This window comes from Echiichthys vipera (assembly GCF_963691815.1).
Source record: "Echiichthys vipera genome assembly, chromosome: 17".
Classification (NCBI taxonomy): domain Eukaryota; kingdom Metazoa; phylum Chordata; class Actinopteri; order Perciformes; family Trachinidae; genus Echiichthys; species Echiichthys vipera.
The window spans coordinates 15,708,302-15,730,697 of NC_139842.1; the positions used below are offsets into that span (position 1 = coordinate 15,708,302).

Here is a 22,396-nt window from a genome sequence, read left to right on the forward strand (position 1 = left end):
TGTAAAGCGTCTGTTTGTAATTTAACCACAAGGAACAAACACCGACCTGACGTTTGTCTAATTCAAGGAGTTCTTTGCGGGAACACATTAAGGCGTTTCCTTGGAATTTCAAGAATGCATAGACGGTATGATAATCCCCCTACCTGCACTTCCGGTTCAAGCCCTAGACACCTCATCCAGGGAATTTAACTTTCACTTGCTGATGCTCCTCAACTAATACTCCACCAATGTCTTCAAAGAAGGATTGACTTGTGAGTAGCGGTAAGAAGCCTATTAGCTCAGGTCATTGATAAAGAATATCTTAGACATCACACTATCAAAGTGATTTTCTGCAGGCATGTATTAATTAAAGGACAGGTAATAACCCACTAAGAAGTATTTTCTCTGATTGTATGTAACTATGCAGTGGCCATCTACATCTACAGACCGTGCTAGATGTCAGTCTGACCAAAATGAAAGTATCAGAAGCCCGAAATGTAACTTTTCTCATTTGTAATCGGCTACTCCGACGCGTTTTTCATTGGTTTGAAGTAGCCTATTAACATGCCTGGTATTTACAGAACTATTACATTTAAGGATTAGTTGACATAAATGTGTTTGGCAGGGACAAAATAATAAAAATAGAAATAGGGTTTTGGGAGGAAATAACCGGAAGCTCAAAGGATGTGGCTGAGGAACAAAGATAGGAAAACACTATTATTTCACTCTGTGTGTGCCGTTTGTATAAATCTTAAAATATATGGAACATCGTCGAAACAAGATGAGAGATATCTGTAACAGACATTCGGACAAAATAAACGCGGGTTTTTACAGTATTTTAGTAGTAGCATAATCTGCATCGATTATGAATAATACATTTCAGGTCCAAATGTGTAAATATGGAGCAGACTCGGGGGGGGGGGTAGGCCAGGCTATTTCTAAACTTTAAAATAGATAAATGTCAGATAAGCAGGCGTGCATGCCCCAATAGTACTTTCTGGTCATATTCAGTAGAAATAATGTCCTGATATGATCTATAAACTATGAACACGCCTACTCAATCAGATTGAACTGGAGGCTATTTATTGTCGCTTTGTTTTGCAAAAGCGTGGCACGACAGTCTTCGTGGTTTTGGTTCTTCAAATTGCGAAAATACACCCTGGGTAAGAGAGGAAGTGGCTGCAGGCTCTGGCTGCAAATCCTCCACATCTCACTCACATGTCTCCCTCAGATGAATATGACGGTTGAGAAGCTTCACGCGCTTTCTTTGAAGTTATCACACAGCACGGGGCACTGCACATCTGCCTTTTGGTGAGTGGAAGTTAACATGCCATTTTCTGCTTTTCTAAGTATCACATTGTAGGGTCATTAATGCTCTCTGATTAACTTCACATAGTTAACCATGTCTGCCTTTATGTATTTTATACCTGTCAAACTTATTGTGTCTTATTTCACAGTTGAACAAAGTTTCATTGTACACCCTGTATAATGACGATAAAGATCAAATCATTCATTCAGAAATCAAACTTGAACTATATTTAAATTTAAACAATATGTTCTCCCCCCGTCTGTGTGGGTTTTCTCCGGGTTCTGCGGTGTCCCCCCACAGTCCAAAGATATGCTCCTGTTAGGTTCATTGATGACTCTAAATTGTCCGTAGGTGCGAATGGTTGTCTCTGTTCGTCTCTATGTGCCCTGCGACCCTGACAGGGACAAGCGGTTGAAGATGAATGAATGCATGATTAAGACTTGTTCTCAAATTTAATGAATTAACATACTGTAATCTACAGATATTGGACGGTACAAACTGCGTGAAAGCAGCTGGATAACAAATTAACCTTCGGCTGAAGATGTTGCAGAATTTCTCCAACTGTGAGAGGTTTCAGGTGGCCCTGCTGCCCTCAATGTATGGAGTCGAGTTTATCGTGGCCCTGGCGGGAAACGTGTTTGCCCTGTGGCTTCTGGTGGGCAGAGAGAGAAGGAACTGGCACACTGGGGTTGTCCTGTCTTGTAACCTGGCTATCAGTGACCTTCTGTATGTCCTGACCCTGCCTTTGCTGATAGTCTACTACTCACTGGACAAACACTGGGTGTTTGGGGACTTTGCGTGTAAAATCGAGAGGTTTCTTTTCACCTGCAACCTATATGTTAGCATCTTCTTCATCATGGCAATAAGTGTAAACCGATGTGTGGCCCTTGCGTGTCCCTTTTTCACCCGATCTCATGTAGAGCCTGTCCATGTAAAGGTCATCAGTGTTATCATCTGGATCGTCGTAGGAGTCATTTCCTGCCCTGTGTTGAAATTTGCCTCAGTTTGCCGCAATAGGCACAGTAACAGGACTCTGTGCGTGTCCTTCTGTGACAAGAGTCCTGAGGATGAAAGCCCTGAAAGCCCTCACTTTACTTACAAAATGTTTCTTGCTGTGTTTGGGTGTCTTGTTCCCTTCCTGGTTACTTTCACTTCTTACTGTGTTGTGATTTCGGTGGTGTGGAAAAATGTCAGTATAACCACATTGGAGAAACGCAAGGTAGCCCTGTTGGTCACATCAGTGATTGTGCTGTATGCCATTTCCTTTGTGCCGTACCACATCTTCCAGATCTGTCACTTGTATCAGAGAATCCATAATCCTAACAACCCTGTTTGTTGGGTCTACGACATGTACCAGGTGTCCAAAGGACTGGCAACTCTGAACATGTGTATCCATCCAATCCTTTACATGGCTTTGTTTGACAGTATAAGAGTGGCTTGCTGTGGGAAGAGCCTAGAGGATAACAACAATAAATGCAAACAAGACCAAGCTGATGTTGTTCTCTAAATCTAAGAGTAGGCCACAGAATCTCCTCTCAGTGGTCACTCTTTGGAGAACAGTCATTGAGAAAGTTAGCTCTTTTAAATTTCTGTGTATTTTAATTCATGACTCTCTCACTTTTAAACCACATCTTGAATGTCTTGTCAAAAAACTGAGGCGCAACTTTTTATTTCAGAGACAAGTTTTGTTTTTCTTTTAATGTAAAAAAGAGACTTAGTGCTGTAACATTTTTGCCTGTGTTGGACTATGGGGATCTCTTGAATATGCATGCGCCTGCCAAGGCATTGCATATGCTCGATTCAGTTTTTCATGCCTCCCTTCGGTTCATCACAAATTGTAAGCCTCTGACTCACCCATGTGTGCTTTACTCCCGGGTAGGTTGGCCTGCATTGGCAACCCACAGACACACTCACTAGAGCATGTTTATAAGGCAATATTTGGCCTACTGCATTATCTATACGTACATTCATCAAAAGACAGATTGTCATTACTCCATGCGGTCAAAGGACTTTTATATGTTGTCTGTCCCCAGTGTTCGTACAGAGTGGAAAAGTGGCATTCCAGTGCTCGGCCCCCTCAGACTGAAACAGTTAACAGAATGTCCTTAAACATCATGAACTGCTTTTCCTTGAATCATTTTAGATACATTTTAAAAGTTTTAGAATCCAAATACCTCACTTGTCACCGCTTCTAAGATATATGATATGATTCTGACTGCCTCTTTGTGTTTGTTGTGATCGCTGTAATGTAATGTATTTTGTTCTTTCTGTCTGGAAGTTTTAACTGATGTTGCCAGGTTTCCCTTGAAAAGGAGATTCTTGATCTCATTGGGACTTAACCTGGTTAAATAGAGGTTAAATAAATAAAATAAAACAGGCGGATGATGAGGAATTAGAGCTGCTGATTGACAACTTTTCTGTAAAGTTTATCAATATCTCATGCTGTAAAACTTAAGCCACTTTTATACACTAGAGATCTTTCTCTATTCTATTTTGTTCTTCTTTTATTTCTGAAAGTTACTGTTCTTAATGCAAAACATTACAATCTGTAATAATGTTTTTTGTTAACATTGTTATGTGCCTAATTTTGTTCAATCGTCACTTTGATTCGCTTCCTGTCTGACTCAGTCTGCACTATTTTAGGTAGAAATGTTTGACTATATAATTGATATTTTATATCCACTGACTGAGTTTTAATTATGATCCCAAATCCAAACAAGCACAGTTGCTGTGTAATCACACATTGCAGATTAATCCTCACTTTTATAAATCATATAACAGATAGGATTGTCTTTAACAGCACAAACATAATCAGATTTAAGATTTTAATATGACACAACATAAAAAATAGAAAAAAAAGACAAATCAGTTTATTAAAAGGATTCAAGCTAGCACTCTTGGAGGAAATGTTTTTTTCGGGGTTTATGATGAAGCAATGCTGACTTGTGACTTCCTAATCCCTTCCAAGCCTGTGTGGACATTAGCAGATTTTTTCAGTTTCATTTGAAAGAGGAATGCAAGCAATCCAAAACAACAAAAGCATACATTATAGAAATGTAAAAAAAAAAAGTGTGCTGCTCTTATCCTTAAGTTATCACGAACCACAAACAATTTTTAAGTTTTGTTGTTGTTGTTTTTTTTAAAAAGCTGACAAGAAAAGCTGTTGTTTGTGGTCTGATGTATGCTGTCCTACAAAGTAAAAGCGTAGTTACTATCAACATTTTTAGTAAACAAAAAAATGGCTTTCGAGTTTGCTTAACCACCCAACAAATGGATATTTGGCACATTAACAAGGGATTATGGTTTACCATTAAATATTTTATCCAAATCAATCCTAACCTCCATACTTTAAGGTCCAAAATTGTGCAGGAAACATGTTATTAGTGATTTTGTAGTCACTGCACTTAGGCTTTGTGAGCAGCATGGGCATTCTGGGTCACTGTCACTTTACCTCTTTATCATCTATATCAGTTGTTCCTTAAACCTTGTACATGACGTTCCATCTCAGAAAATGTCAGGCTCTCTCAAGAACAATGTTAAAATACAGTATGAGCTAAACCTTCCTGTTCATCAGCTATGGACAGGAAGGTTTATTCCATCATGTCAGTGTTTTCAAACCAATCATTTTACCTCCGCTTACTACTGTATCTTACCGTCACAATTTAGCTTGTAACTCATGAACGTGACTACGTAACAGGCTGATATTGAAACAAAAATAAGACAGGGAATGCTAAACTTGTTTTAAATTACATTTCACAGATCTTAAAAGTTTAAATATTTTCTTAGTGTTATATTAATTTAGTAATAAATGTCTCCTCTTTAATTTGGAGATTCCTTCTAATACCACGAGAGAGAGCAGCTTGGGTACTACAATAATGGAAATAGTGATCTATATCATATATGATTACACATTATTTGTTAGCCTACAAACAGTAACATTTCGTTAGAAACCAATGATAAACAGAATACAGGACTCTTATTGTGAAGTTAAATAAACGTGGTGCTTTTATTGCGAAGTTAAAGTCCCGGAAGTGTTTACATCGGCGGCTCGACTCGCGCTTCTCCGCTCTTTACGGTCCTGAAGCTAAGCTAGCTGAGAGGATGCCGTCGATCGAATACGACGAGTGAGTCTTATTATAAAACATTTAGCACGTTCTGCTTGCATTTGCGGTCTTTTATTGCTCTAATATCGCTAATCAATCTCTCCTCTTTCAGCTCCAAGCCCAGCTGGGCAGACCAAGTCGAGGAGGAAGTAGATGAAGGTAAAGAGCTATCGTTAGTTAGCGTAGTTAGCTAATGCTAGCACATCTCTGGTTGTCTGCTTTCCGAAGGAGGAGGCCGGCTAGGCGGCTTCCACCTCCACGTGGTTGACGGGCGTAATAGTCAAAATAAAATATTTACTTACTTGTGTTGTTTTGGATATCTAATGTTTGAAATGCTTGGTTAGAAAGGTTTGAGTGACTGACATGAAAGGGCTCTTTTTATTGATGAAATATGTAATCGACATATGCTGAGGCTCTTGGACAGTGACGTAGGCAGTGTCATTCACTGGTAACGGTAAGCTAGCTAAAAGTTAGCCAGCTAGCTATGCTACTGACTTTAGTTAGACTTAAACGTAAAATGCAGTAGCTATTGTGCTGTTACCATGTCCTCACAAATGTACACACTTTAATTTGGACTTTAAGTGAACTCTGGGTAAATTCAGAACTGGATATGTGATCAATATACAGTATATATTGGATGGTCTGAGGCAGCTCCATTGACTGTGTTGACAGCATACAATTATCAAGTGTTGATGGACAAATTAACTTGTTCTATGTGGACCAACTGGATCCAAAGTATTTAACAATAGGGCAGGAAAAAAGTGTATTTTCCTTTCTGGCTTTTTTCCCCTTCTAAGTCTAACCTGAATATTCTTCTTTTGTCAGGCACCCTACCACCCCCCAAAGAAACCATCAAAGGAAACATAAAAACTATCACGGAATATAAAATAGATGATGATGGAAAGAAGTTCAAGGTAAGTTATATTCAGATATATGATTATGTTGCACTTTAAAGATGGTTCACAATGCTGGTTTGTATATGGATGCAATTCATGGGTGTAGTTCCTGTGGCAGCTCTTACACAGGCTTAGAAATTATTTTATTGTACTTTTACCTGCGTTATTAGACAGACATTGTGGTACAGAGGCATTTATTTATTCATCTTTCAAACATCAGGACCAAAGTAGTTAATCTCAAAAACCATATAGTCCAATATGCACTTCTAGGTATCTTTTGTCTTGCAAAACTGCAGAACCAATAGATATTGTCATTCATTGTTGTGTATATTATAGGTTTTCTGTCGCTCTTTAAAAACATGTTCATTGATAGATGTAACTACTTAGAAACAATGACAGGTTTAATGGACTGCATGCTTTACATATTAACTAGTACCCTGTAGCTCATGCAGGTTTGGGTATTTTGACTACAGGACGTAAAACATTTTGCTTCTGGGAAATTGATTATGCATTTGCTTATTTCGTCCTGTAGATTGTGCGGACCTTCAAGATCGAGACAAGAAAAGCCTCCAAAGCTGTTGCCAGGAGAAAGGTTTGCTTTTAATTTAGTTGCATTCACTTGGAAATGCACAAGACTTTGGGCAAAATCCGTGTACTATATTATATTATCTCATTTCAGAACTGGAAGAAATTTGGCAACTCAGAGTTTGACGCACCAGGTCCCAATGTTGCCACCACCACAGTCAGTGATGACGTCTACATGACTTTCATCTCCAGCAAGGAGGTGAGGTGACCTTTTTAAGTCCCAGTGAAATACGTCACAGTACAGAACAGTGATCTGTCATATTCTTGGTTCAGCTTGTGACCAAGTACCTAATTTTTACCTCTTGCAGGACTTGAACGCCCAAGACCAGGATGAGGATCCCATGAACAAACTGAAAGGACAGAAGATCGTGTCTTGTCGTATTTGCAAAGGCGACCATTGGACCACCCGCTGTCCATACAAGGACACCCTGGGCCCCATGCAGAAGGAGCTGGCTGAACAGCTTGGACTTTCCACCGGAGACAAGGACAAGCCTGCTGGCTCTGGTAAAACAGCACACCATTAACATATTTGGATTTTGTTGTTTGTTTTGTAATCTACACTACTCACTGCTAGACTTATGGTTGGCTGTTTCTAAAGTTATGACTGTTGTGGCCTGTTTTTCTTCTCTTTCACCAGCGGAGCCAGAGCCTGCACAACCTGCGCAGAGCAAGACTGGGAAGTATGTGCCGCCGAGCCTGAGGGATGGGGGCACGCGTAGAGGGGAGTCCATGCAGCCCAACCGGAGAGGTGGGTGTAAGTTAAACCCCCTCCTTATTCTTTGCACCCATTATTTACATGAGTCATTATACAGCAGGAGGAGCATTGCGCAGCATTAACAGTATATTTTTTCACCTACAGCTGATGACAATGCCACTATTCGTGTGACCAATCTGTCGGAGGACACCCGCGAGACAGACTTGCAGGAGCTCTTCAGACCATTCGGGTCCATCTCAAGGATCTATCTGGCAAAGGACAAGAATACTGGACAGTCAAAGGTCAGTGCTCATCTTAAGAATACTAAAACCTGCACATTTAATGTTTCCCCTTCAACTGTTTTTATATCCATTAACAAAATGTGCTTTTGAGTTAACTAGCAAACCGTGTCAAAAATTGTGGTATAGTTGACAGAGACCAGAAAAACAGCAAGTTCCACTTGTCTCATCCATCAACTTTGTTTCCTGCAGGGATTCGCGTTTATCAGTTTCCATCGTCGGGAGGATGCAGCCAGAGCCATCGCAGGAGTGTCAGGATTTGGATATGATCATCTTATTCTCAATGTTGAATGGGCCAAGTAAGTAGTTGTCAGTTTTGTAAATTAAGTTTTAAGGTACGTTGATTATTCTTGCTTCTAACCTTTTTTTTTTAATTCTCTCTGCAGACCGTCAAACAACTGAGGAATTCATCAAAATATATTCAAGGATGAAGCCAGATTTTATTGTTGTGATAAAACATGGCTGTTACTTAAATAAAGAGAATCGCAGTTGTCACAATCTTATTGTTTTCCTTCTAGTTTGCATAGCTTTAAATCTCCAGGCAGCTTTTATTCTGACTGAACCATCACTTCTTACAATTTTATCAAAGTTATACATTCATTGGTTTGATACTAGACCTATTACTTTGTTTAATGTTAAAACACGATTTTTGAATCTAGGGCCCTTTGTCAAAACTCTGCACACACTGTTAAATTTTTGGTTTGCTATCGAGTTGTTACAATTTGTCCACAGACACACTACTCGTTAGTTCTTGTTGCAGTAGTGTGTCTCAGGGCCATTTTGCCATGACACAAGGTGGCAAAAATATCTTGCATCTCTTTCCAAAGCAAACATGTCCTATTCTCTTCTAAAGGGTATTTTTACAAAAACGAATGAATAGCTCTTTCCACATGGGGCGGCTGTGGCTCAGTGAAAGAGTGGGTCGTCCTCCATTTGAGAGATCTGTTCGATCCCCGGTCCACGTGTCGAAGTGTCCTTGGGCAAGACACTGAACCCCGAATTGCTCCCTGTGTTGCGCATGGGTGTGTAAATGTGGTGTAACGGGTTAGATTAGATTTCATGTAGATGTCCACCGCCGTCTGGGTGAATGTGACTAGTGTGAAAGCGCCTTGAGTAGTCAAGACTATAGAGGTGCTATATAAGTACAAGTCCATTTACCACATGCCAACTGCAAATCACTAGTCTCATTTGTAGCACACTGCCTGATGTTTTTTCCCCTAGGGACTGTTTTGAAATAAGGGGCCAATATTGTTATAGACATACAGTATAAAATGCAACCAACTTGTACATCTTGCAGTTGACATGGCAAACCTGAACCCTATTTGGTGTTAAAGCTCTGCTTATATGGGTTACTGGTGTTACTGCTAGAAAGATGTACATGTAATTTATGAACTATTTTAATCTATTTCCCTTTTTTAATCAGTTCTCAGAGGTTGGTTGGAGCTGGAAATAAAACACTGTATACAACCACAACCTCGTGTAGTACAGGTGTTTTAGCACAATCACTCTGAATGCAGGCGATTGGTTAGTGAGGGTGGCATTTCATTGGCAGTGTAAAGCAAATACTATTTCATTTTATACTCTGAAAAAGTGAGATGTGCTAGTTGAAGTGTTAATGCGTTACTACACTGAGGGGTTACTAGTTATCTGTAGTTTCTATGTACTAAACCCATGCAGTATAACTTTGGGTAAGTGATGATTAAAGTAAATTATGATATATTATATAATATATATACACACCTAATGAGTGGCAAAGTAGCTGCATTGGTAGATTCCATACAAGCATTTCTCATACATGTCATATCCAAGTAATTTGAAGTTTTTTTTACCCTCAACATTAAAATCATCACTCCAGATGCAATTTTTCACAACTGAATTTAAGCCATCTAGATATGCGATTCTAGACATAACATTAACTGGAATTAACTTTATCATACTAGCTGTTGTATTATTGACTTACTTTTAGTGCTAATGTTACTTTCTAAATATGAAATTCACAAATCACTTTCATAAGAGCTTTATTTGAAATATTACACATATAAAACTACATACAATTTATCTCACTTAAGGTGAACATTTCTGAACATGATGAATAAAAGCACATTAAAACAATATGAAATGGCACTGCACAGAATGTCCATGGTGGCCACTTAGTGACACAGTTAAAAGCCAGCTTATTTAAAAAGGAAATGATTGCCTGATATTTCGGCATCAGGATTTGTGCTGTGAAGGAACCAGGGACTAATCAGACATCTCCATTTTCTCTTGTTTGACAGTCTCTGTGGAGGAGGAAGACAAGGTGAGGATTTCTGCATATTCAAGCATTTGATTTCCATCAGGAAAAGTAAAAATCAGATGGATGAGTCACCTGATGCTTGTTGTTCTTCCTTCATTCTCTGCATGACACACTTCATGAGCTCTATGCCTATGGCCCTGGAGAGTGGAGGGGGCACTGCATTTCCAACCTGGCAGATACAGGAAGAATCAATTACACGTTCTGACGGGTTGAAGTTTTAATAATGTTTGAATTGCTTGCATTTTCAGTAACCATACAGTGCAGTACTTGTTGGCGACTTAAGGACAGCAAAAATAACCCTGACAGCCTTGAAGTCAATAACAAAAACAGTAAGCTTTATATGTAGTCTGGATTTTACCTGTCTGTGTTTGTCCAGGATGTTTCCAAAGAAGCGGTAGGTGTCTGGGAATCCCTGAGATCGTGCACATTCCCTCACACTGACCACTCTGTGCTGCTCAGGATGCAGAACACGGCCCTGAAATAAAAATGCTCAGATTAAGATTCAAAAGGCAGGAAAGTCTGTTACAGCCTTAAAGGCATCAATTCAATTGCTGTCCCGTTATATATCCTTCTCATCAAACCTAAAGTCAATTGATTTGATTCCACATTATACATTTCAAGAATCTTCTGATATCTGGCTTAGCTGAACACTTAATAACCAGTGGACTCCCTGACAGATTCCAATTTGTTTTTTTTAATAGAAACAAGACACAAGGAGGGATATTTTGCAGTATAGTCTGAAGAGTTGGCTCCAAGCACATTTGTGTCAGTTTTTTTACTTTGGCTCAATATTTAAAAAGCTGATGTACCTGCTTGCCCATGGGTTCAGGGTTTGTGACAGTTGTGCTGAAGAAGCCGTCCCACTCCAGTCTGCCGTAGAGCCCGGCCCAGTGATTGTGGCGGTTCCCAGTGTGGGGAAGACACCAGGGGATCAGGGTGTTAAACTGCCTGTCTGCAGGCTCGCATGGCTTCCCTAAAACCACAAACATAAATCAGAGATGCCTCCACACTAGAAATGTAAGCTCTGACATTATTCAAAGGAGAAAACTAGACCAACATACCTCCTGCACAAGTGCAAACACCTCTGAGTGCACCGGTGCTGCTGCGTCCATTCTTTTTATCAGAGTGTGAGTAACGCAGTTTCTTGGTCATGGTGCCATCTTTCAGCCGAACCTCGAAGTTGGGCAGATCCCTCCAGTCAGAGCCTGGAGCCAAGGGGATGTGACGCATCCGACCTTCAACCAGAGCACTCATGTCCTGAGGATACACATCTTATGTTATAAACTTAGTTTTTACTTTCTTTCCCCAATTAGAGAAGTGACAATGCAATCCTACATTAACAAAATTAAAATTACTTCCAAGACAGCTCACCTTGCAGATATGATCTCTGAGGATTGGCTGATACTGTGTGCCTCTGATCTGTCTCTGGAACCAAGACTGGGGCTCCCCATTGTAGGAAATCTCCAACGAAGCTGCACCATTGCGAATCTCTGGCAGGTCAGACATGGTGTCTCTGACAGTGATGGTTCTGTAGATTCCACCGTTACCTCTGTTGAAGACAGAAAACTCAGTCTAGTGTACGGACGCTTATGAAGTGATGAAAGGCTATTTGATGGGCTTTACAGGTGTTATCTAGAATTACAGACCAATAAAAAATACAGTACAATGTGTTTACATTACATACCGTGTGACATTGCTGACATATTTCTTTTCATCCACTACCACACTCAGAGAGCAAGCTCTGGGAGCAAACACATGAAGAGGCTCAGGATAACGTGGCAGCTTCTCTCCAGGAGCAGCAGCCAGGATGATTGCCCTGCGTCGGGTCTGGGCAACACCATACTGACCAGCCTGAGGAGGAGGGCAACACTGAGCATGTTAGTGATCTAATAAAATTAACTTCAGTAATCATTAAAAAAAAAAAAAAAAAGGGGCATGTATGGCCTTTCCTGCAAGTTATGTGGGTCACTGGTTTAACTACTCATAAGCCAATAAAACTTTTGACAGGGGGTTGCAGGAGGGGTTTCTTTGTTGTAAAGTAAAGAGTGTCATTTAATAACTTGCCAGTCACACCCACCTGAAGGACACCAAAAGTACACTGGTATCCCATGCGCACAAGACAGCGAAGAGTAAGCTTCAGAACCATGGAGCTTTTGAATGAGACGAAGTTCCTCACATTCTCAAGCAGGAAGAACTTGGGTCTGTAGTAATCACAGTAACTGCAAGAGGGGAAAACTTATTTTAAATGTATGGACTGTGGAGATTTATTGGGAACATGATGCTCAATACTACAGGAAACTTGCAACAACGGTCAAGATATCTGCTGTTACACTGACCTGAGATAGGAGACCACGAGTGAGTTCTTGAATTTGGAATAAGTGCGAGAGTTGAAGCGGTTCATCCCACTGAACCCTTGGCAAGGAGGTCCTCCACACAGCATCTCCACGTCACCCTTCTGAGGCAGCTTCTGGCCCAGAGAATTTGTCTTCTCTCCAGACATTACCAACTTCAGCAAGACGTTACAGTCCTCGGTGAACACTGTGGTGCCAGGGTTGTTGAGCCTGAAGGCCTGTGCCGCAGGCTCCCACATCTCTATGGCCCACAGAGTCTCAGTCATACCTAAACAGACAAGAAGTTATGTTTTCAGCATTGTAGCATAGAAAAAAAAAAAAAAGCAGCTGTCCATACGTCTATGCATGTCAACATTTGTTGATCTGATTCAATTCAATTTTATTTATAGTGACGAATCATAACAAAGTTATCTCAGGACACTTTACAGAGTAGGTAAAGACCACACTCAATGACTTATTTATGATTTACATAGAGCCAACAATTCCTCTGTAGAGTACGGTGGCAACGAAAACCTCTCCGATAACATATTTCATGAGTGGCATGGAGCAAGCATTTACCAGCCTGGTGGAAGCCTTCAGAAAGTCCACCGCAGCCTGAGAACACATCCAGCGTGCGATATTTGGGCACTTTAAGGGTCTGTGGTTCATTCTGAGAGTCCTGAGGTTCCTGTTTAGCTGCAGCCTTTCCTTTCCCTTTACCTTGAAGAGAATAATAAGGTAATTGGATTAGGATTTCAGTTAGCCCACAACCAATTTCAGATAAATTGAAAACATGTCTGCATTTTCACCTTTTCCTTTGCCCTTTCCTTTGCCTTTATGGACAGCTGAGCGAGCATGATTTGGAGGGTCTTCAAAGCTTTTTGATTTTGCATTATAGGCCTGTGAGGAATATGGGCGAGAAATATGAGTAAGAAGAGATAGCATGGATTCTTGAAAATATATACATTAATCCAATTTAGCTCAACATTTGATCTATTAATACTTCCGTTTGCATATTAGACAATTATCAGGAGACTGGTTTTATTTTCCTCCCTATGTAGGATCATACAATACCAACATGCTAGCAGTGGGGTAGCAGATCAAAGATGTACCATTTTACTGATCAACTGCATAGCAGTTTCCCTCAAGATAAACAGTTTTACCTTATCTTACAGAATCTGAAATGACTCCAGAATCAAAGTATTAACAACTCTACCTCCAAGAAATAGAAGCGGTCGGGTCCACCACTGGAATAGTCCTGGACTGATTCATTCAGGTCTTCTGCATATTCTACTTGACAGCGGCCAAGCACTTCAGTCATGCTGACAGTCACTTCTTCGTCGCTCCAGTATAGCTGATTGATGTCTGTGTGGTAACTGGCTTTAACACCTTTGTGAGTGTTCTCAGGCCTGGGAGAGGAGGCAAAAGTCAGTTCATTTTCAAGAAGCAAAAACCTGAATGATAACCAATTTAACTGTTATGTCTTTTACCTGTAAAACTTGAAGATCCGCAGTTTGACTTCTGAGATGTCGGGTTTTCCATTGCTACGTCTGTGACAGAAGATCTCCTTGATGCGTCCAACACGGAACGGCTCTGGAGCATCCAGGTTTGACCCCTTGATATAGTCTGAGGACTTTCTGTAATATTCTGGATACAAGTCCTCATCCACATCCTCTTTCCTATGAGAGCGCTTCACTGGACTGGCAGGCTTCACACTGTGAGCCAGGAACAGAGGCAGTGAATCTCGTACATTTTCTTCATTGTCCAAGTTTGAGCAAAATGAGTAATTTTTAAACCACTTCACTCACCTGAAATTAAAAGAGTCTGGGTGCAGGTAGACACTGTCTCCCACCTTGAATTGCTCCCCCTGATAGCAGGCCAGAGCATACAGAGCCTTGGAGTCATGGTCTTTGTCTGCCAGGAGTTCAAATGCACGGGGTGTTTCCTGTTCCTCCCTCTCTTTAGTCCTAGTACAGCTTAGACAGAACCTGAAAGGAGAGGGGAGCATGTTCACAACAAGGTTAAACTAGAATCACTGCCTTGAAGTTGTATACCAACATCAGTTTATAGGACAAAAATGCATTTTCTGATGTCAGAGAGCTTGACCTTTGAGCTTCAAAATCTAATCAGTTCATCCTTGAGTCCAAGTGAAGGTTTGTGCCAAATTTGAAGAAAATATCTCCAAGATATGGGATCAAGAACAGGATGGATGAACAACCTCAAAACATAATGTCTTCCATGGCTACAAGTACAAATGTATGTGGATGGTGCTTACTTAAACTTGCAGTCTTCTGAAGAAGTGGTCTTGGGAGGCGTTTCAAAGCGGGCATACTCTGTGTTGTACCAGAATTGATAGAAAAAACTCTTTCCGTCATCCTCAATCACCTTGATTTCTTTGTCCATGCCACCCTAAAAACAAAAGTAACTATGGGATCAGGAAAATGTAAAACAAAATTAAAATTTCCCTGCTGTCAAGTTTACTTACCTCCATAAACCAGTTGTTAGATGGGGCCTTGTACATGACGTCAACTTTGCCTTGCACGTAATTGAGCAGCATGTCTTCACACTCATCCACAATGACGAGCTCCAGCGGATCAGAAGACTCTCCCAGCACTGTTTGAGTCCCACGAAGGAACCAGTGGGCATGAAACATTTTTCCATTGTTGTCCTCCCACAGTGATGCAATCCTGAGAATGCACAAGTTATTAGATTTATACAAGCCACCGTGACAAATGTTTACCTAAAAATGTGATATCTAAAAGGATCATACTTTGCCAAATACAGAGGCATTGTTGGATCCTCTGATGAAACTGAGACACAGTCTCCCACCTCCAGCTCTTCATCGTTCACACAGACCTTCCTGTAGTACTGCTTCTTTCCCTCAGTCTGAAGGGGATAAATACATTGTATATATGTATACACAAACGGATGGATCTTCATACATGACAGAAAAATTTGATTCGAAAAAAACCCTCACCTGAACAGTCTCTCCAATCCATGTCAGTTTGCACTGGGTCTGCTTCTTCCTCTTAGCTTGAGAGACCTTTTTGGTCTTTAACACTGGAACATCTTCCTCTTCAATGGTCTCATCATCTTCAGCCTCCTTTACTGCGAGGTTTGGGCATCTAAACAGAGAGATGTATGTTGGCAACAGATACAATTACGGATTAATGACAAGTACCAGGGCCTTAATTCTTGAAAGTTTCTGTGACATTAAACATTTGTCTGCATTAAGGTGTGTGCAAGGTTCAGGTGTTAATTAAACATCAAGAAATTAAAGTGAGAGACTCCGACCAAAAGTATACATTCACATTGCAGATTAAAGACATTTAAGATTAAATTGCTCAGAAGACATGCTTACCTTCTCTGCTTACAAGCCTGCTTGCTTTTGCCGCTTCCACCAAATTTGATCATGTCCTTGCAAGCTGTACACTTTCCACAATCAGGAGATTGGCAAACCTGACGGCAAAAAGATATAGATATATATTTCAACTGATAAGTATTAAAGAAGAAGCAAATCCAACACATGTAAGAAATTGCTGAATTAGAGTTTTGAACACGGGGCTTTACTTTCATAGCCACTCACCTCACAAACACCACAGCGCTGTCTTTTACTTGCACCACCATCATTATCATTCTGCTCTATCTGATCAGAGAAGAAGGTATCAAAGATCTGGTACACCAGCGTGGTAGTGGTCGCCTTAGTTGGTCCCTTATTGTCCTTTTCGATCTTTGTTGGGTGACGGATGGCCTGTCTTCTGGCAGCTCTCCTGTCAATAGAATAAAGTTTGTGTTCAGAAGAAGCGGTCCATTTGGCTTGGCACAAATACCTGATGAAATGTGGAGCGATGGCATTGTGAAGCCCCTGGCTGTCAACACACCACAGCATCAGGCCATGCAACATAAGAAACAAGCAGACTAAATGGACACAGTGAGGATGTAAAGTGCAGAGTTCCCGTTAGACGTAACTGGCCAATAAAACACGATGGCCTTCACAGAAAGGTACACTTAAGGTTTAGAGTGTGTTTTGATCTCATCAACATGTTTTTTTACTGAAAGCTATAAATAAGCTTTGCTGTAAGACTCCTTATGATTCTTCCAGGTAATTTTATACAGAAACTCAACACCATTTAGAACACTGAGTTTAGTCTTGTTAAATGACACTATGAGGAGAACCGTAGCCTACAGAAAGCCCAGATACAATGTTACTGTAATTTTAATACATTCAGACAATTCAGAGAATTGTCAAGTTGGGCCAACATTCTTACAGCATCGTCCTCACGGACTACTGCATTTTAGCTATCCCACATTTAAAATTGCAAGTGTAAAGCCCTTGGGAGATACTCCTGAAGTTCAAGATTATGACTGATTTTCCTTAAGAAAATACTTCTGCATGAAAATCAAGTTAAAACTGAAAAACTACTTCCCTCGTCTACCATTAACCTTCTTGGGGTCACTCCAGCCGACTGGACCCAATATGTTATGTTTGTTTTTCACTGTCGTGTATACATGACATAACTACTGGAAGAGAGTTTACATCACAGCAATGTAGAACTACATGGAAAGCAATCTTATTATTATTAATATTAATTATTATTAATATTTTAACTATAATACAATTTCATGATTGTTAAGTTTCTTACAGAGGGGCGAGTCTTTTTTAACCTATACATACAAACAGATAAATAATTAGTTTTCTTTTTTTTAATCCTCAATTTGAAGAAAAATCTGTTGTGACCGAGTCAATATAACTTATGGAAACTCATCCACAGACGGTTGTTTTGTGACCAGAACTCAAATATGCCAGTTAAAGTAAAACAAACCACAATGTAAAGCCAAAAAATAAAGCAAATAAAATTCTAGCGTGAACTCTGGTATAATGTTCTTTTTGTCCATATACCTTCTAAATGCTTCACACTAAACACACCACCATACAAGCTAAGGATGCATTCAGAAGGCCTACCTACCAGTACAGCAGCATGCTGCGTTAGGAAATGTCAAAGGAATGTTAGACATTAGGGATAACAAAGAACAGAAATACAGGAAGATAAGCAAAAAAAAATAAAGTGGATAACTTCAAAATCATGAAGCATTTGTGGTGTAAAGGAGCTTCTGCTAGAAAAACTGGGTGAAGCTGAGAATGAGGAGTTTTCATTTTAGTTAAATATATAGCATGTACATGGCTCATGTTATTTTTCAATTTGACCTAAAGTAGCTATGAAAAGCATACTTTTATGAATGGTACAATAACATTAAGAAGGATCCAGAGTCTAATCATCTTTTAGACATACCTCTTCCCTAGAGTGACGCCTGCAAGCTTGATCAGGTCTCTCATGCAAGGAGTAACAATGATGGGCTGTTCGTCCGAGTCGCCAGCCTCATCGTAGCTCTCCACCTGCTCAACCACAAACTGGGCGTGGCGCAGCAGTGTGTCTTCAGTGAAGCAGTTGAAGTTTAGTCCTGCGGGAGGTACAGTTGTCTGAGGGCAGGAGAAGCATAAGCTGGTCAGTGTGCGGGGACATGAGTTACAGTACATTGCCTTTCTCAGAAATGTTATGCTCACAAAACGCCTCATTTATTAAACCAGTCTAATTTCTATAAACACCCTATTAGTATTATGCGCAGAATTTCATATTGATAAATAAAATCTTGGCTCAACAATTTATGCATTCTTCATAGTTTATGCAGTTTGTCTTGTATTAATTACTCATTTAGTCTGTAAAGTGTTAAAGATGATGAAAATTCCATTGCTAGATGACAGAGCCACTTCTAATTGTATCTTAATTGTCCACTCTCCCTGAGAATAAAAAAATAAATGTTTTGACATTTACTTACTTAGGATTGAAAGACAAGTTAAATGGTAGACTTTGTCAGGTAGCATTGGTTGTACCAGCAGTGACTAATGTTATAACTTTAATATATAATTTCTGGATATATTCACGTAAATATGGCATTTTTCTTAGTGCCCAAATGCATAACTTGGCAGAAACAGTTGTGATCAACCAAGTAGACAAGTTTTCACCTCAATCTTGTTGAGAAGGTCCTCATAAGAAGCATCAGGATTCTTCTGGAGGAATTCCACCACAATCTTGCTCATATAGATCTTCTCCTGCATCACTGCAAAAATGGGTGCGTACTCCTCGCTGGACTGCATCAGGATGTAATCAGCAAAAGCTGGATAATGAAGATAGATCACCATTAGAAAGTCATACAGGTTCAAAATAATTAAAATTTGGAGAAGGGAACTTTGCTACCTGTAGTGAAACCAATTAATGCTTTTTCACCACCATCAAAACCAGTGATCCACCAGGAATTGATAGGTCCAAGCTTCTTGGCAGGAACACCACCTGGGAAGAAAAGAAGAAAAAAAACACATGTAAACATCTGCCTGGTTGTAATGGCTAAGAAACAAAAACATTTACAAAATTAAGTTTCCATTCTAGGGATGTGGGATTTCATACCATCCAAGCAAGGATTGTCATCATAGATGGGTTTGACAACACAACTAAAGTAGAGCTCCACGTTCTTCTCGATCAGCCCAGAGTCAAATGGACAAAGGTGGCCACGCTTGTCATACACACTGCAAGACATAAGGGGTAATAATTGACTATGGTGCTGCAATACAAAAGCTTGGAACACTTGAATAAGTACGGGACATGCTCGTTTCTCTGAACTAGGCCAAAAAGCCAGATGATGGAGAATCCTCCTCTATCCTCATCTTACCTGAAGTTTGTAATCTTGTGCTGTGGTAGATCATCATAGCTCTCAAATCCATCCTCATTCGAGTCAAACAGTGAGAGCCGCTCATCTGTTAACATTTCTGGTTCATCCAGCTGAAAATGAAAAACGCCGCATTGTTTCAGGTTTCACATTCTTCTGGTCAATTGAAGTAATGACATTTAAAAACAAAGTACATTGATAAAACAATACAACATTATAACAAAATAATGTAACCATCACAAAGAACTGATATTAAAGCAACCACTTGAGAGACAACAAATTCTCACTGCAGTATCAGGATCTCCTTGAAAGAACTTGAGGTCAGAGTCATCCAAGTATTGCCTGCAGTCTGTACATTTGGGGGATGGTGTCTGAAGAGAATAATAATAAATAATAAATAAAAGATTACAAAGGTTGTGTCAGTACAAATCATGGATGCGTATAAAAATCTTTAGTTATGACACTTCATTTAACAACAATTCATTACCTTTGCAGCAGCAACCGGCTTAGTAATCTCACTCGATTTTTCTGGAGCAGCACTGCATAAAGAAATGCATTAGTAAGCTTACTTATGTGAACATCATCACCATCATTAATGTTCAGAGGGCAAAGACTTACTTCTCATCTGATTCCACTTTCAGACGCTTCTCCTCCCGAGTCTACGACAGATTTGAAAGTATGGACAGTGTTAAACCAGACCTTTAGACAACAACTTTTAATTTTGATTAAACATCACTGGTACATTAAAAATGTTTCACCTCCTCAACATCAGCTTCCTCTTTCTTCTCCTCATTGTCTCCATTAACAGCTTCTCCATTCAAGTCTTCAGATTTGCGCTTTTGACTGCAAGACATCTTTACTTTAATACAACAATACAAACACTTGCACATGAAAAACAATTTTTTAGTTGGTGAAATAAGTACGAGGTACAATATAAAACTCCTACTCACACTTTAGAGAACATTGACATGATGGTTGGCTGTTTTCCAGCATTTCTTGTGAGCCTGGTACTAGCCGGAGACTCTTCAAAAAACACAAAAAAACCCCATTAAAAACACGACATTTTTCCTGTACTATTGTTTTAAATTATTTAATTTGTGGGTCAGGCTCATTTCCATCTTGAAAGGCAACAGTTGCATAACAAATATTTCTCAAACTTACTTTTAGTGTCAGAATTTGTTTTGCTCTTGCGTCCGCCCTTCCCTTTGGAAGCAGTTGGTGACTTGACAGCCTCCTCTTCATCCTGTACGTCCATCGTTACATCATCACTGGTCTCGTCTTTGTGGGAACCATTCGTGAAGCCATTTGTCTTTCCAATCTGTTCCACACCGTCAACATGTGAGCCATTTTCAAGATGAAGCTCCTTTCCCAGCAAGGCCTTTACTTTAGAGAGGTAGACCTCCTGAGGAAATACATGACATACATCACATGTCATAGGAGAAAGAAGCAGTGAAATCATGGGGCAAGTATTGATTTGGATAGCCTTAAGAATCACTAACCATTGACATCTCTGAATTGTTCATCTTTTCTTTTAAGCTGGTCAGCTGGTCCTGAGCGTCAACATGCAGGAAGTCCTGCACCAACTTGAGCTTCTCTTTCACATGATCCTGGGATGGCATTTTAAGAGAAAACAATTGTATATAAAAGATTCTTAAAAACCCACCACTACTTTTCAAAAGATTGTTTAACTTAACACTGATGAGAATCAAACATAAACAGTAAATGCATGATACATATTTAAAAATAACAGTAATACCATAAAATATATGGCTAGATTTTTAAGTGTTGACAGATAGTATTGCCCTAAAATGATCTCATAACAGAATCAGATAGGTCAAAATAGTAAAAAAGAATAAAAGTTACTTGACTTTAGTACACCTAATAAATCCTTGAGGATACACATTTTCTCGGTATGTCAATCTGTAATCCGATATCTCATCTCGAATCACAGCTTTATTGATGTCGGCCATCACACACTTAACATAAAAAAAACTCCTCTACTTGAGGACATTCAAGACTTGAACTGACCATATATCTTCATGACACCATAGGGAGTGATAAGCCTAATGTTTGATAAAATACATCTAAATGAGTTTGATAACATGCAGGTCATCCAAGGAGCAACCATGGGACTTGTTTTCTAGAAGGCATCGCATGTGCAATCCAATTTAAGAGTGGAGGCGCTTCCCTTTAAAGGTGACAGTGGCGTTCAATTCTGTCCCTGGAGCCCCAAACTTAACAGTCCTTAGCTAGAACAATTAAGTGACTATAGCATTGAACAATTAAGTGAGCATAGCATTGAACAGACACAGACAGAACCCACCTCGTCTGAAAACTCGTCCTCATCCAGCACCTGCAGCCTGCGAACAACGAACGAACATGTCAAACATCGCTACGTTGAGGTTAATCTTGGAGCACATTCCCTACCAATGTTGGAGACAATGTGACAGCGAGCTATCTGGAAACACTGGTAGCAGGAAAACTTCTTGAGTGGCGCCAAATCTCACGGCACGCCGCTCCATCCATTGACAGGCTTAGCTGCTAAGTGGCTATCGTTACCAGAATGCTAACTGTGTATGCGGCATCAGCACTCACTGTCAATTGACAACAAGCTAACGCTAGCTGCAGCTGCTAGTACAAACCAAAGGTAAATGGGGACAGCTAGGGAAAGTCCCGAGTAGCTAGTTACACGGGTTTTTATTCTGGTTGTGGTTCAAGACTACAAGCAGCAGGTTATCACGACATTATTAGCAAACAAAAAAACAAACAAACGTCAACGTACCTTTTCCTGACATCCTCTGGCAGAGACAGGGAAGTCCTGGATGGCATGGTCAACGGCTAGCTCAAACGCGTGAGATAAAAACAGATAAAATCGCTTTAAAATCCTTTAAGACAATGTTAAAACTGCCGTTGGCGTCTCCACAGTGACTGCCTGTCGCGTGCTGCTTCGTGCAATGGATGCTATAAAGCAATTCGGGCGCGCGGGCCGTCTTTTCGCGCGGAAACCCGGGTGTTGTGGACCGTACCACTATAGTGATCTACGGGTAAAACACTTTCTATACGGGACATAGTTATATCCCCGCTGAATCCATAGTTTGAATGCGAAACACATATAGTTTTAACATATATATTATAAACCACAATTACAATTGTCACGTGGTTATAATTTTTAAATATATATTTTT

General features: G+C 40.0%; 3 protein-coding genes across 6 annotated transcripts; 2 read left to right on the forward strand and 1 right to left on the reverse strand.

Moving 5' to 3' along the window:
* Positions 1–1,202: 1,202 nt before the first annotated feature.
* On the forward strand, positions 1,203–8,363 carry eif3g (eukaryotic translation initiation factor 3, subunit G; the record flags this gene model as incomplete). 4 transcript variants are annotated; one of them, XM_083931727.1, is made up of 10 exons in its annotated part: positions 5,348–5,412; positions 5,504–5,550; positions 6,217–6,305; positions 6,820–6,879; positions 6,967–7,071; positions 7,181–7,376; positions 7,510–7,626; positions 7,732–7,868; positions 8,058–8,164; positions 8,252–8,363. In XM_083931727.1, the coding sequence occupies exons 1-10, from the start codon at positions 5,390–5,392 to the stop codon at positions 8,265–8,267; spliced, it is 897 nt and encodes a 298-aa protein (XP_083787853.1). In that variant the 5' UTR covers positions 5,348–5,389. The 4 variants fall into 4 exon arrangements, with proteins under 4 accessions (XP_083787852.1, XP_083787853.1, XP_083787854.1 ...); XM_083931728.1 differs by having other exon boundaries at positions 7,510–7,620; XM_083931726.1 differs by lacking the exons at positions 5,348–5,412; positions 8,252–8,363 and adding an exon at positions 1,203–1,290 and having other exon boundaries at positions 7,510–7,620; positions 8,058–8,168.
* Positions 1,205–2,915, forward strand: p2ry11 (purinergic receptor P2Y11). Its single transcript, XM_083931725.1, has 2 exons — positions 1,205–1,290; positions 1,770–2,915. The coding sequence occupies exon 2, from the start codon at positions 1,830–1,832 to the stop codon at positions 2,793–2,795; it is 966 nt and encodes a 321-aa protein (XP_083787851.1). The 5' UTR covers positions 1,205–1,290; positions 1,770–1,829; the 3' UTR covers positions 2,796–2,915.
* A 1,599-nt stretch (positions 8,364–9,962) lies between the features above and the next one.
* On the reverse strand, positions 9,963–22,119 carry dnmt1 (DNA (cytosine-5-)-methyltransferase 1). The gene is made up of 34 exons (XM_083931964.1): positions 21,994–22,119; positions 21,535–21,571; positions 20,711–20,818; positions 20,373–20,613; positions 20,162–20,234; positions 19,970–20,054; positions 19,830–19,870; positions 19,699–19,750; positions 19,499–19,582; positions 19,215–19,324; positions 18,953–19,071; positions 18,746–18,838; positions 18,514–18,665; positions 17,783–17,970; positions 16,078–16,261; positions 15,853–15,950; positions 15,469–15,616; positions 15,262–15,377; positions 14,977–15,178; positions 14,767–14,900; positions 14,300–14,479; positions 13,982–14,206; positions 13,708–13,900; positions 13,301–13,391; positions 13,071–13,211; positions 12,498–12,780; positions 12,239–12,380; positions 11,846–12,012; positions 11,533–11,710; positions 11,223–11,418; positions 10,971–11,134; positions 10,520–10,636; positions 10,234–10,330; positions 9,963–10,144 (listed from the first exon to the last, which is right to left on the reverse strand). The coding sequence occupies exons 1-34, from the start codon at positions 22,038–22,040 to the stop codon at positions 10,107–10,109; spliced, it is 4,524 nt and encodes a 1,507-aa protein (XP_083788090.1). The 5' UTR covers positions 22,041–22,119; the 3' UTR covers positions 9,963–10,106.
* Between the last annotated feature and the right edge of the window lie 277 nt (positions 22,120–22,396).